Genomic DNA, 15,760 nt, shown 5'->3' on the forward strand with positions numbered 1-15,760 from the left:
TAGATAACCTTTTACTAATAACTGAGGTTTTTAAATGGTAAGTTTATGCCCACATGAACTTACTTATTAATTTAACAAACTTATTTAATAAACAAAGTTTATTAATTCAATAAATTTATTATTTAATAAACTTATTAAGTATTTTGTTCACAACATAAACGTTTTGAAAATATTAAAAAGCCATTTCTTTCAAAGGTCCCAGAGGGGCTCATTCTGCAATGTCTCCGTTTTTCCTGTGCAAGTGGTTGACATGTTAGACTGAGGTCTATAACGTGCAAAATATCATATGTGCTTTTAGTGCACATTTCTGCCTCCACCCTTTTCTGCACCGTCAGTGTCGTGATGCCCTTTGCGGCTGTGATATCGCTGGCGTGGGAACCTAGAAGGCGCTGGCCACTTCATTGGCCGGTCCAGTGTTGGCCCTGATCCTGCCCCATGCCCCCAGCATCCATTGCGCGGGCCTTGAGACCACACCCCTGAAACCGCTAGCCATGGCGCCCTGGAGTTTGCAGGTGGGTCTCCAGGCGGTCCTCCTTGGTTCTTCAAGGGAATCCACGCCTGGCGCTTTCCTTTCCAGCATGTGCGGGCCAAACCTCACTATTCAGCCCTAAAATGGGCCCAGGCGGCCACTGGGCCACAGAGCAGCAGGTAAGGGCCTCGGGGACTGCGTTCCATAACGGCTGGGACCTCGGGACCTCGGGGGCCCGGTGACCGTTGGTTTGCGGGGTTGCCTGAGAACGGAAGGCCTCGACGTCGTTACGCAGTCGTTGTGCACCGCCCTGCGCCAGGCGCCAGTCAGACGACTGTCCCTGCCCTCGAAGAGCTCGTCTTCCTGGCGCAGGGCTTGTTGGTTTCTGTTTATGAGGCCGAGTGAGCTCTCTTCTACTCCTGCCTCAATGCGAGCTTGGTGTTTATATCCCCGATAAGTGAGTAATGAACTCTTAAAAAATTTGCGTAATATATACTTACACATATGTGTGTACACGTGACACAAATATAGATGAATATGTGTGTGATTTTATGTGAGTAAACAGACTCTTCAAAGAATTAATATATTTTATTACATTATTAACATTCATAGATGTACTTGCATTCATGGGATAAACTCCACTAAGATATGTATCAGTACATGTTTATGTATCATATGTGTACATAGGCAGACATTGTTGGATTTGATTTGTTAATGTTTTATTTATGATATTTGCACTTACATTCATAAATGTTATTGTCTATGTAATTTTTTGGTGTAGTATACAGTTCTTGTCTTGTTTGGGAATCACTGCTCTTTAAGTTTCAAGAAATGAGTTCAATGACTTTCCTTCTTTACTTGTGAAGTTTGTATGTCATAAGGATTTTCTGTTCTTTGCTTGTTTGATAAACCTCACCTGTGAAACACTTTCAGCCTCGTGTCTGTTACTTTTGGGAGTAAATGAGAGCCTTTTGTGTACTTTTCTGTTTTCCTTTCAACTTCATCAAGTTGATGAAGGAAATCAATTAATTTTATTGATCTTGATTGTTTTCTGTTATACTGATTTCCCTGCCTTTAAGCTTGTTCAGTTTCTAGCTTCTTTATTGAATCCTTTATTTACTTGCAATCTTTAAAATACTAAATTAATTTAATGCTCTTCTTATTTTTAATTCTAAGAGCTGCTAAAACTGCATCCACGAACCTTAAATATGTGATATTTTCTGAATGGTTCTAACTAGAGAGTAATTTCCATTTTTATTTTCTTTTTAATCTGTTACTTTATTTAGGAGTGCTATTTCAAGTCTTCAAACTAGACAGTTTTTTAAAAATCTGTTTTTATTTTTGACTTATTTATTTGCTTTATGTTAGAAAATGTAGTCTACATATTATATCTTTGAAGTGTATTAAGTCTTTGGTTACCTAGCATATCATCAATTTTTATAAGTATTTTATGTGATTTGAAAGGAAAGTAAATTCTTTTATTAGGTACAGGGTTCCCTCTATTTATATTGTTTTTGTTTAGTTGCTAAGTCACGTCTGACTCTTTTGCGACCCTATGGACTGTAGCCCAAGACTGTTCATTGGGAGGGTCAAATCTTGTGTATATGTACTACTTTTTTTGCTCACTTGATCTATAGATCATTGAGATAGGTTGAAATATCTCACCATGTTTTTGCGAAATGTCGAGTTTCCTGTATTTCTGTCAGGCTTTGCTTTGTATATTTTGAGGCAATCTTAGGTACTTAAAAGTTATAAGTATTATAGCTCTTTGATGGATTGTCCCTTCTATTATTATGTTGAGTCTCCATTTCTCCTTATTAATGCTTTTCCTTTAAATTCTATTTTGTCTGATAGAATGTTGTTAAATCAGTGTTGTTTTTATTACCATTGGCATGGTATAGTATTTTCTGTTTCTTTGTTTCTTTATTGCACGACATAATATGTCTAAACGTATATTTCAGTGGCATTAAATTGTTGTGTGTCTATTACCACAATCCATCTTCCCAACTTTCATCATCCGCAACTGAAATTCTGTACTTATTTAATACTAACTCTTCATTACTGCTTCTATCTCCTGATAGCCAGTAAAATTTGACTATTCTAGAAACCTCATTCAAGTGGATTTCTAGAAATTTTGTCCTTTGTGTTTGGATTATTTACTTAGCATGATGGCTTCTAGGTTCATCCTAGAAGTATTGTGGTCTGTGTCAAGATATCATTTTTGATATTCTGTGGTCTGTGTCATTTTTTAAGACTGAATAATTCCATTGTACGTATATACCTACTTTCTTTAGCCATTCATCTGTTAATGGACATTTGGGTTGTTTTTACCTTTTGGCTTTTATGATAATGCTGCTCTGAACATTGGTGTACAAATATATGTTTGAATCACTGCCTTTGATTCTTTTGGTATTTACCTAGAAGTGGAATTGTTGGATCATATGGTAATTCTGTGTTTAATTTATTGAAGTACGATGACAGTTTTCCATAGCAACTGCATCATTTTCCTTTCTCACCAGCATCCATTTCTTTATTTTGAACTTTTTGATACGCTTTTGCTTTATGGATGTGTTTTATAAGCAACATTTTTAGCTACATTGTCTAGTTTGATTGTTCAATCTGTCTTTAAATAAATGGAATGAGTCCACTTTTATTATTGTGATTACTGAAGAAACAGGGCCAGATTTACTTCTCTTTTGTGTTTTTTGTATATCACACTTCCCTGTCTGCTGCTGAAATTTTCTGAATCATCTATACTCCTCCTGTCTGTCTGTTTGTCAGTCATTCTATGTGTTATTTATTTTTCCAGCTCTGTTTAGGCTCCATAGATTATGTTTATGTTATTTTAGTGTGTTACCTTAGTACATATTTGTCCATAAATTTTTTCTGACAAAGTCAGTCATTTTTTAAATATTTGTTTCTGTTGACAATAACAGTCATCTGTTGTTTTTTTTTTAATAACAAGGATCTTAAGGTACAATGCCCATTGAACTTCTTCCTACCCAACACTGTTATTGTTTCAGTATTTTAATTTTAACTTTTAAAATGTAATCTTTCATTATGTTTACTGACATAATACATATTTTTTTAAATGGTTTTTTCAGTAATCTTTTCTGATACAATGTTCTTTCATTTAAAAGACCACTTTTATGGAGGTTAATGGTGTGGATCCTGGATTTGTATCCAGGTCCACCACTTATTTTGTTCTTTGATTTCTTTATGTCAAGTGAGTGTAATACCATGTTAAGTGGGTTTAAGACTAGTGCCTAACTCAAAGAGGCTTTGTGAGGATTTAATAAGTGAATATATGTAACTATGTCTTTGTCTCCCATTGTTAATTGGAATTACCACAAATTTCGTGGCTGAGAGCAACACAAATGTATTATTTTACAGTTCTGGAGGTCAGAAGGCTAAAATGTGTAAAATGTGTTCAGCATTCCTTTTTGGAGGCTCTCAGGGAGAAATCTGTTGCCTTAGCTGTTCTTCCCTTCAGAGGTTGCCTACATTCCTTGGCTTGTAGTCCCTTCTCTTGTCTTTAAAGCCTGCAGCATTGTATCTTCTCTTCTCTGACCTTGGCTTCCATTCTCACATCCTTCTCTGCCTTTGATCTTCCTGTCTCCCTCTTGCATGGTTCCTTGTGATTATGTTGAACCCACTGGATAATCCAGAATAATCTCCCCATTTTGAGATTTTAGTTTAATTACATCTGCAAAGTCCCTTTTACCATGTAAGGTAACTTATTCACGGGTTCTGGGTGGTTAGGATGTGGACACCTTTGGGGAGGCCATTGTTCATTCTGTCACTTTGTATACATCTCATCTCTATGTCACTTTGTGCTGAAGTACATCGTTAATTATTCTGTTAAGTGAGGGTCTGTAGGTGATAATCTCAGTCTTTTTACATATTCAACAATATAAACTTCTTGATGGGCGGTTATTTTTGTTTCAGCATTTTTAAGACATTAACCTATTGTCTGCTGGTAACTTTTCTAACAAACCAATAAATGATATACTTTTGGCCTCTTTGTTTTGTTTTGTTTTTTTTTACAGAGTGGGTAAGGATTTTCATATGCACCAGATTGTATTGTATTGTACTATACTGATGGCATCCTGTCATCACTGATCATTGCATGGGTCTTTAAAAACTAATAAATTGTATGTTCAAGTTATAAAATAGTCACCTGCAAATTCACCGCATAAGACAATAAGTAGATTATTAGCAACATTTATCTTCAAATCTTTCCCTTATTTTATCTCTCTGCCTTCTCTAACTCCTCAAGAATTTTGTGTTTATTATTGTCAACTGGAAGGACCACAAACTATAAAGAGGTCAAAAATTGATTAATGGGGGTCTTAGAATTGCAATTGGGGGAACCACAGTTTTGGAGGAAGCCAGAACAGTGTCCCACTGGAGGAAAATAGGTAGAGTTTTTGATGGGGGAACCGGACGTTCTTGCGGGTTTAAACAAATTGTTTATTGGAGGAACATTTGTTACATATATGCAATCGGCTTATCAAGCACATCTCATATGTTACTAGGGAAAGGTATATTTTCTTTAGTCCAGTTCTTAGCATATTTCAGCAACTCAGCAGCTGTTCAGCAGTTTTATTTTAAAGTGTTCAGCAAGAGTTCAGCAAGGGCAGTGACTATGGAGGTCCTCAGGTCTCCATCATCCCTGATTTAGTTCTTTTCATATTATCTTGAAGTATTAAAAGCTTTCAAAATCACACGTGTATGTCTACAGTATATTTCTTAGCTTAACTGTTTTTGAAGTTTACAAAAAAATATTCTGAATGAGTTTTCTAATAATTCCTCTTACCAATGATATTTTACCAAGGTTAATTGTTTTATTTTTACTGTAGTGTAATATTTCATTGTATTATTAGATCATAATTTGTTTATTCTCTTAGTGCTGGGCTTTTAGTGTTGTTTCCAGCTTTTAGATATTATTCTCAAGGCTACTGTGGAAGATTTTGTACTGTTTTCTATTGCACATGTGAAAAAGTTTTTATTTGTGTGTGTGTGTGTGTGTATGTAGGTATGCGTGCATTCCAAACACTTCGTCATGTCTAACTCTTTGCAACCGCATGGACTGCAGCATGCCAGGCTTACTTATACTTCCTTATCTCCTGAATTTTGCTCAAACTTGTGTCCATTGTAGGTATGTGTGTGTGTGCTAAAGTCGCCTCGGTCATGCTCTGCTCTTTGTGACCCTGTGGACTGTAGTCCTCCAGGCTTATCTAGCCATGGGATTCTCCAGGCAAGCGTACTTGAGGGGGTTACCATGCTCTTTGGATCATCCTGACCCAAGGATAGAACCCATCTCTCTCTCTTTTTTTTTTTTAGAACCCATCTCTTATGTCTCCTGCATTGGCAAGTGGGTTCTTTACCACTAGCGCCACTTGGGGAGTAGGTATATTAGGATGTAATTGCTGAGATGTAGGGTAATGTTCAGTTTTTAAAGAAGATGCCAAACTTTTCTGGAGTGGTTATATACTCTTACCAGCAATCTAAGAGATACTACTAATGTCTATCCTCTCTGCTTGATGTTGTCAAACTTCCTTTGCCAGTTGAATTACAGAAATGTTGACTTATGATCTTAATTTGCATGATCCTGATTAGTAATGACATTGAACATAACTTGTTATGTTTATTTCTTCTTCTGTGAAATGCCTGTACATATCATTTGCCTGTGTAATTGTTCTAGTTGTTTTTTTTAGTGTAGTTCTTTTTTTTGTTCTTGAGACTAATTTTTTGTGGTATGTATGTTAGATGTCACTTCAGTTGTTTATTGCTGTGTAACAAATCGCTCTAGAATTCACTGGCTTAAATCAAGAATGATTTATTATTTCTCTAGGCTCTAGGCTCAGAGGGGTGTTTTTGTAGCTTCATATGGCCCTGGGTCACTCATCTGACTATATTTATTTGATGGCTGGGTGGGACTGGAAGGTTCAAACTGTCTTCACTCATGTCTGGTGGTTCAGAACTTTTCTGTGTGGCTGATGACTTGGAGCATGCGTAGTCTCAGCAGGGTAGTTGGATTTCTCCCACAGTTCTTCGCTTCAAGAGGGAGAGGGGAAGCTGGCAGGACTCTTAAGGGCTAGGCCTGGAATTGGCATAAAGTTATTTTAACAGGTCTCTGTTGGTCAGAAGAAATCACTAAGACAAGCTCTGCTTTGAGAAAGAGGAATAGACTCTACTTTGTGATAAATAGACATGCATGTAGGAATTGTGGTTATCTTTGGAGACTGCTGCTAAGTCGCTTCAGTTGGGTCCGACTCTGTGCGACCCCAGGGACTGTAGCCTACCAGGCTTCTCCGTCCATGGGATTCTCCAGGCAAGAACACTGGAGTGGGTTGCCATTTCCGTTTCCATCTTTGCAGACTATGTACCACATATATTTTGCAGCTATCATTTCACAGTATACAGCTTGTCTTTATTAAAAGTGAGATTTATCAAAAGTTCTTTATTTTAATACAGTTAAGTGTATAGACTTTTATATACACTCTTGTTTAAAAATCTTTCCTTTCCCCCATCAGAGAAATATTAAATATATTTTAAAGTTTTAATTTTGATATTTAAGTACTTAATTACACTGGAGTTAAATTTTTATTTTGTTTGTATATTTGGTGTGAATGAGAAAATGTTCAGTTTCAATTTATTCCCATGTGGTCCTTTTTTTCTAGATCAGTTTTTCCCACTGATTTGACATGTCTTTTTATTTTTTTGTCATTTTTAGTTGTGGTCTATTCTTTTTCACGTAGAGAAATCCCTTGAACATTTCTTGTACAGCTAGTTTGGTAGTGATGACCTCTTTTAGCTTTTGCTTGCATGTAAAACTCATAATCTTTCCATTAACTTTGAATGAAAGCCTTACTGAATAGATTATCACTATTTTCCCCTTTTATCACTTTAGATATATCATGCCACTCTCTTCTGGCCTGCAGAGTTTCTGTCGAAAGTTAGCTATGAGCCTTATAGCCTTGTACATAACTTGTTGTTTTTCTCATGCTGCTTTTAATAGTCTCTTTAATTTTTACTATTTTAATTACATGTGTCTTGATTGGTCCTCTCTGTGTTGAACCTGTTTGGGACTCTCTGTGCTTCCTGGACCTGGAAGCCTTTTCCGAAGTTAGGAAAGTTTTCAGCTCTATGTCTTCTCTCTCTCTTCTCCTTCTGGGATCTCTGTAATGTGCATGTTAGTATGTTTGATGTCCCAGTGAAAGTGAAAGTAGCTCAGCTGTGTCCAGCTCTTCAAGACCCCGTGGACTGTAGCCTGCCAGTCTCCTCTGCCCATGGAATTGTCCCAGCCAGAATACTGGAGTGGGTAGCCATTTCCTTCTCCAGGGGATCTTCCCAGCCTAGGGATTTAATCCAGGTCTCCCGCATTGTAGGCAGATTCTTTACCAGCTGAGCTACGAGGGAAGCCTAAAGGTCTCTTAAATTGTCATCTTTTCTTTTTTTTTTTTGTCCTGTTTCTTTTCAGTTACTTCCACTACCTGTCTTCCAGCTCATGATCTGTTCCTCTGTATCATTTAGTCTACTGATCATTCCTTCTAGTGTATTTTGCATTTCAGCACTATATTATTCATCTCCGGTCCATCTATATTTTAAACTCTTTGTTAAAAACTTCTCACTCTGTTCATCCCAAATCCTCTTGAGTTCTTTGATCATCTTTATGATCACTACCCTGAACTCTTTCTCAAGTAGATTTTCTGTCTCCACTTAATTCTTTTGGGGTTTTATCTTGTTCCTTTGTTTGGAACATGTTTCTCTGTTTTCTCATTTTGCCTAACTTGTTCTTATTTCCATGTGTTTTGTAGGCTTGTTACATTTCCTGACTTTGGAAAAGTGGCCTTTTATAGGGATGTCCTATGTATCCTAATCGAACATTCCCCCTAGTCAAAGAGCTATATTGTTTAGGGGTGTGCCATATGTGAGCTGCATGAGTCCTTATGTTGTGGTAAGTTGACACTTGTGGGTAGTCTACTAGGCCTGGCTGGCCCCCGACCTGGTTGGTCGCCAGGCAGGCCCTGCCTTGGGTAGAGGTTGCTGGCTACTGATTGATGGGGTTGGGTAGGGTCACAAGGTGGCTGGCTATAGAGTCCTGGCAGATGTGAAGCTGATGTCAACCTGCTAGGAGGTGGGATTGGATCCTGGGGCCACCGACTGAAGGGACCAGTGTCCCAGAGCTAGTGTTGACTTGGTGGTGGTTGGGGCTTGTTCCTGACACAGCTGGCTGAGGGATCCAGGGTGTCTTAGGGCTGGGATTAGCCTGCTGGCAGGGTAGTCTAGGTTCTGCCATGGCAAGCTGTGAAACTGCAGTGATCCTGGAGCGGATGCTAGCCAACTGGCATGTGAGGCTGGTACAGGACTAGTGCTGGCCCTCTGATGGGCAGTGCTAGAGCTTGAGGTCTATGGCTACAGGGGCCAGGGTTTGGAGCTGGTATTTAGGCCTACCGTAGGTGGAGCTGAGGCCCGGGAGGTCTCAGAGCTAGTGCTGGTTTACTGGTGTATGTAGGCTGGCCTTGGGGCTGGCTGCCCTCTGGTGGGCAGTGCTGGAATCTGGAGTCTCTGGCTATAGGGCCCTGGAAGTATTCCACCCTCTCCCCACTGGTAGGAGGGGACAGGGCCCAGTAGGTCCTGGGGCTGGTGCTGGTCTACTGGTGAGTGGGAGCTGGGTTCCAGGGTCTCTGGTGAAGAGGGTCTTGTCCTGGAGCAGCTGTGGGTTCAGCACCCCTATAGCAGCCACCCTGCTGGTTGGTGGGGCTTTGTTCCCACTTGGGCTAGTTACTTGGCCTGAGGCATCCCAGTACTGGCGCTAACAGGTAGGTGGGTAGGGGTGAGTTCTAATATGCTAGAGAGAAATTCCAAAGTGGTGCTTGCTAGTGTCCCTGTCCTCATGATAGAAAAAGTTCCCTAAAATGACTACTCCCAGTGTCTGTATCCCCAGGATGACTTCCAGTTGCCTCCTGCTTCCCTGGAATGCTCTCCAGAATCATCAGATAAGGTGTGACCCAGGTTCCTTTCAACTTACTACTTTTGCCCTGAGTCCTAGAGCATGTGAGATTTTATGTGCACCCGGTAAGAATGGAGTTCCTGTTTCCCTCAGCCCTCTGGGTGTCCTGAAAGTAAATTCTGCTGACTTTCAAAGCCATATGTTCTGGGGGCTCATGTTCCTGATGCAGGACCCCTGGACTAGGGACGCTGATGTGGGGCATGGACCTCTTACTCCTCTGTATTTGTAATTTGTGAGTTGCCCACTAGGGGTCTGAGACTTAACTGTACCTTTCCTATTTTTTTATCTTTAGTCACAACTAAAGATAAAGGTATTTTCTGCTAGATTCCAGTCTTTATCATCAGTAATTGGTCTGTAACTTTTGTGTGCCCATAGGAGGAGGTGAGCTCAGGGTCTGCCTTCTCTGCCATCTTGGCCAAATTCCTATTGATTTTGTAACCTATAACTTTACTGAATTTGTTTATTAATTCTATCTGAACTAATCTTTCCATCTTCAAAGCCAGCCAGCAATAGACTATTGTGAAATAATAAGAAACACATTGGCCTCTGCCCCGGTTCCTGACACAGGACTGCTTGAATTTCTGGACTGCAGAAATTCTGAATTTCTGCTTGAATTTCTGGACTGCTTGAATTTCTGGACTGGTTCCCGACACAGGACTGCAGATTTCTGTAATATACCTTGAAGTCAGAAAGTGTGATACCTGTAGCTTTATTCTTTTTTCCAAAAATGGCTTTGATTATTGAGGATCTCTCGTGGTTCCAAGCAAAGCATTTTTTTTCCTACTTTTATGAAAAATGCTATTGGAATTTTGATAGAGATAGCATTGGATCTGTTGATTGTTTTGGGAAGTATGGGCATTTTAATATTAGTTACTGTAATATGTGAGCATGAGCTAATTTTCCATAATTTTGTGTTTTGCTTCGGTTTCTTTCATCAGTGTCTTATAGTTTTCAATGTACAGGTCTTTTAATTTCCTTGGTTAAATTTGTCCTTCAGAATTTATCTTTTTTGGTGTTATTGTAAGTGTGATTGATTTCTCAATTTCTTTTTTGTGTAGTTCATTGTTAGTATATAGAAATGCAATTGATTTTTGAATGTTGATTTTGATTCCTACAGCTTTATTGAATTTGTTTATTAACTCTAACAGTTTTTTTGGGTGGAGGATGACAGAGGATGAGCTAGTTGGTGGACATGAGTTTGAGTAAGCTCTGGGAGTTGGTGGTGGACAGGGAAGCCTGGCATGCTGCAGTCCATGGGGTAGCAAAAAGTTGGACACAACTGAGCGAGTGAACTGAACTGATGGTGGTTCTATTTTTAGTTTTTTTTAAAAACCTCTGTATTGTTTTCCACAGTGTCTACACCAATTTACACCTCCCACCAACAGTGTCAGAAGGTTGTCTTTTCTCTCCATCCTTGCCAACATTTGTTATTTGTATTCTTTTCTATGATAGCTATTATGACAGGTTTGAGGTGATATCTCAGTGTGGTTTGAATTTGCATTCCTCTGTTTGATTAATGATGTTGAGCATATTTTCATGTGCCTGTTGGCCATCTGTGTTGTCTTCTTTGGAATAGAGTCTATTCATACCTTCTGTCCATTTTTAAACCAGACTTTTTATATTGAGTTGAATTAGCTGTTTATGTATTTTGGATATTAACCCATTATGGGTCATATCATTGGCAAATATTTTCTCCCATTCAGTAGGCTGTCCTTTCATTTTATCAGTGATTTCCTTTACTACACAAAAGCTTTTTAAGTTTTAATTAGGTCCCATTTGTTTACTTTTGCATTTATTTCCTTTGCTTTAGGACAAGGATCCAAAAACATATTGCTGTGTTTTATGTCAAAGAGTGTTCTGCCTGTGTTTTCCTCTAGGAGTTTTATAGTATCTGGTCTTAACATTTTGATCTTTAATCCATTTTGAGTTTATTTTTGTATATGGTGTTAAAGAATGTTCTGATTTCATTCTTTTATATGTGGCTGTCCAGTTTTTGCAGTACCCCTTATTGAAGAGACTGTCTTGTATGTTCTTGCCTCCTTTGTCATAGATTTGTTGACTCTTTGCGACCCCATGTACTATACAGTCCATGGAATTCTCCAGGCCAGAATACTGGAATGGGTAGTCTTTTCCTTCTCCAGGGGATCTTCTCAACCCATGGATTGAACCCAGATCTCCTGCATTGCAGGCAGATTCTTCACCAGCTGAGCCACCAGGGAAGCCCAAGAATACTAGAGTGGGTAACCTATCTGTTCTCCAGGGGATCTGCCTGACTCAGGAATTGAACCGGGGTTTCCTGCATTGCAGGAAGATTCTTTACCAGCTGAGCTACTAGGGAAGCCTTTGTCATAGATTGACTATATGTGTGTGAGTTCATATCTGGGCTCTCTATCCTGTTCGATTGATCTGCAATATGGATGGACTGGAAATTAATATTAGTTACTGTATTAGTTACTGTTTTTGTGTCAGTACCATATTTTTTTAAAATTTTACTTTTATTGAAGTATAGTTGATTTACAGTGTTTTGTTAATTTCTGCTATACAGCAAAGTGACTCAGTTATACAAATCTGTACATTCTTCTTTATATTCTTTGCATTATAGTTTATCTCAGAATATTGAATATAGCCCCCTGTGCTGTACAGTAGGATGTTTTTTATTCTATATATAATAGTTTGCATCTCCTAACCTCAAACTTCCAGTCCACCCCTCTCCCACTCTCCTCCCCCTTGGTAACTACAAGTCTTCTCCATGTCTGTGAGTTTGTTTCTGTTTCACAAATAACTTCATTTGTGCCATATTTTAGTTTTCACATACAATGATAGTTGTATTTGTCCTTCTCTTTTTGACTTGTACTTAGTATGATAATTTCCAGTCCCTCGATATTGCTGTAAATGGAATTAGTTCATTCTTTATTATGGCTGAGTAGCATCCCATTCAGAAAAGGCAATGGCACCCCACTCCAGTACTCTTGCCTGGGAAATCCCATGGATGGAGGAGCCTGGTAGGCTGTAGTCCATGGGGTCGCCAAGAGTCTGACACAACTGAGCAACTTCACTTTCACTTTTCACGTTCATGCATTGGAGAAGGAAATGGCAACCCACTCCAGTGTTCTTGCCTGGAGAATCCCAGGGATGGTGGAGCCTGGTGGGCTGCCATCTATGGGGTCGCACAGAGTCGGACACGACTGAAGTGACTTAGCAGCAGCAGCAGCATCCCATTGTACACATGTGCCACATCTTTGTCCATTCATCTGTTAATGGACATTTAAGTTGTTTCCATATCTTGGCTATTGTGAATAGTGCTTCAGTGAACACTGGGGTGCATATATCCTTTTGAACCATGTTTTTCTCCAGATACATGCCCAAGAGTGGAGTGGCTGGGTCATATGGTAACTCTCTTTTTAGTTTTTTAATTAATTTATTTATTTTAATTGGAGACTAATTACTTAACAATATTGTAGTGTTTTTTGCCATACATTGACATGAATTAGCCATGGGTATACATGTGTTCCCCATCCTGAATCCCCCTCCCATCTTGCTCCTATCCCATCCCTCAGGGTCATCCCAGTGCACCGACCCTGAGCACTCTGTCTCATGCATCGAACCTGGAAACCTCCATACATTTCTTAATGTATTTAAATGACTGAAAAAACTCACAGCTAAAAGCTAAGAAAATTATTCTTGGCTTAAATTATTTAGTTAGAATTTACTTCCATGCAAAATTTACTTTATTTTGAGACTTTCTGTATCTTGTTAAATTTCCCTCGGTAATCAGAAAGAGACTCTCTGTCTTGCATATTTCAAAACCCATTTCCTTTTGTTCTATTCTGTTCTATCTGAGGCATTCTGGTAGTACATGAATGTGGCCTTAGTACTTAGTGAATGGTGAAATGAGTTCGGTGTCTTAGGCTTCCAGTTCTGTTGACTTCCCTGAGTTCTTTCTGATGATTTATTCTTGGGGAGATGATCTTAAAACTTATTATATTTAGTATAGAATTTAAGATCAATTAGAATTGTATGTATATAAACACATCAATGTAAGAAGGAAAAAATTGTCATAGAGAGGAAGTTAGACAATATGGACTGCCCTGAGAAAGATAGCTAGCATAGTGAAGGCTCTGAAAATTATATTACACACAAGAAACACTTGAAGGTAATGAGAGTATTAAATTAATAAGCCTACTGGAAAGTTGGGAACTATATATATACATATATATATATATATATGTATATATATAGTTTATAGAATCAGTAGTAATAGCTGTGAAATAATTTTTTATATTTTAAAAATAACGTGAATGTATTTTTTCAGCTCATCACTTCATAGTTTTGTTCAGAAAAATATATGGAGACATTCAGACCCAATGATTTGACACCAGTAAATAAAGACAGGAACAAGGATAAAGGAAACTCAAAACCAAGGTAAAATAAGATATAATTAAATTAAAATCTCAAACATACCTGGCTAGTGATAAGCCATTCTGACAATGGAAAATATAACGTATCACATGAGAATTGAATGAGGGTTGTGGCATGTAGAAAACCTTGGTTTCTTAGGAAGTTCTTCCTGACAAGATAGGCAAATCAACACTGACTCCTTCTCCCAGACCAACTTTGGATATGCCAAAAAGTGTGAAAGAGGTTGATGGGTGTGAGAAACTAAACAACAACTGCGAAATCCCAGGAAGGCAGTAGGTGGTTTGGTTCTAGATATGGACTGTGGATAGAAAACGACAGCTCAGAGCAGAAGAGGGCAGCAGAGAGCAGATGAAGAAAAGAGTGTATCAGCAAACACTCAGAAAAAAATAATGGAGAAGAAATCTTGAAAATATTTCTGAGTTGTATTTAAACATGATGGATTGGAACCCTTGTTTTTATGGCTCTCCTTCCTAAAACCATGTTAAAATGATAGTAAGGAATAAGAGAATTCAAGATGAGATACAAGCAAGTGGGAGTACCAGTGAAATTTTGAAAGCTTGAAAATACATGGATAAGTTATCATTAATTTAGCAAAGTGGAAATTATAAACCCAAGGTGTCAGTTGGTGTAGCCCAGAAACAGGCTGATTCATCCTCCCCCATCTCCTCCCTTCCATCACTATTCTCTCCAGTCCCACAAACTCAGGAATTAAGGATATTATGTACCTCTAAAAGTGCAGAGCAGCTGAGACTGCAATCAGTTACTTGAAAGTTTGTATAAGAAGCAATCAGAATATGTATCTTTCTTCACCTCTCACAGCCAAAAGATTCTTTCTTTCTTTATTCTCAGAAATAATCTGAGAACAGCTGAGAGTAGATTAATGTATTCAAATCAAAGAGATCTTTAGTTTTCTTCTTTTGTTTGACTATGAGAAAGCTCACAGCTAAAAGCTAGAGATTACTCTCTGGGAAATTGACCAGCCAAAAGGAAAGATGTGTAGATAATGTCAGTAGGAAATACCTAACAAAATTCCCAGATTGCCCCAAAGTCAAATCTACCAGTTGAAAAACACCAGTGCATGAAGAGTTGTTTCATTGTTATTTTAGTGGTGACTCATATACAACCAGCAAACTGTGATCATTTGAGGATTGTTTATAGCATGATAGAAAGCGAAACAAATCAAAGAAGCTTGGAGGAAATACATAATACAGGGAGAAGAAAACTTCAACAATCACCACCACAAAACTATCATTAAATGACTGAACAGTAACAGAAGAAACAGTTCACATTTAGAGAATAAAAAAAATGGAGCACTTGCATAAAAATAGTTTTGAAAATTTAATTATATAATAGCAGAAGTGAAGCTTAAGAGAACAGTTGAAAGGTAAAGTTGAAGAAATTTTCCTGAAAAAAAAAATGAAAAAAATAGAGATAAAATACAGAGAAACAACAAGAAAAGGGATCCATAGACAACAAAATAAGATGGTAGAAATAAATCCCCAAAATGTCTGTAATCACAGTAAATGCAAATGGACTAAACTTTTTCTTTTTAAATGTCAAATTGAATTTAAAAAACGCACGGTGTGAAAGCATCCTAAAATGCAAAAGGATAACAACAGATAAAAAATTAAAAAAATAAAAGTTATACCTTCTATTTCAAGGTATATGGAACAGTTGTAATGCTGTGCCATTTAAGACCATAAATCTTGTTTAAAAAATTATCAATATACATTACATACTCTTTAATTACATTAGAACTTAGTTATAAGAGTTTAACTAGAAACCATTTGGAAATGAAACATAATATCTGAAAAAACAAATACTTTTCTAAATAACTAGTTGGTGAAAGGAGG

The 15,760-nt window shown here is 38.0% G+C and overlaps 1 protein-coding gene across 8 annotated transcripts in view; it reads left to right on the top strand.

Moving 5' to 3' along the window:
• The first annotated feature begins 466 nt into the window (after positions 1–466).
• Positions 467–15,760, top strand: part of DNAH14 (dynein axonemal heavy chain 14) — a 378,420-nt gene continuing 363,126 nt past the window's right edge. For 6 of the 8 annotated variants that reach the window (XM_070768038.1, XM_070768036.1, XM_070768037.1 and 3 more), the window contains exons 1-2: positions 716–926; positions 13,801–13,910. In XM_070768038.1, coding sequence (XP_070624139.1) covers positions 13,834–13,910 — 77 coding nt within the window. In that variant the 5' untranslated portion in view covers positions 716–926; positions 13,801–13,833. Of the gene's footprint in view, positions 649–714; positions 927–13,800; positions 13,911–15,760 lie in introns of those variants that run through there. The other 2 variants (XM_070768034.1, XM_070768039.1) reach the window with 2 other exon arrangements.

Source organism: Bos indicus, chromosome 16 (genome assembly GCF_029378745.1).
Source record: "Bos indicus isolate NIAB-ARS_2022 breed Sahiwal x Tharparkar chromosome 16, NIAB-ARS_B.indTharparkar_mat_pri_1.0, whole genome shotgun sequence".
In the NCBI taxonomy this organism is placed as follows: domain Eukaryota; kingdom Metazoa; phylum Chordata; class Mammalia; order Artiodactyla; family Bovidae; genus Bos; species Bos indicus.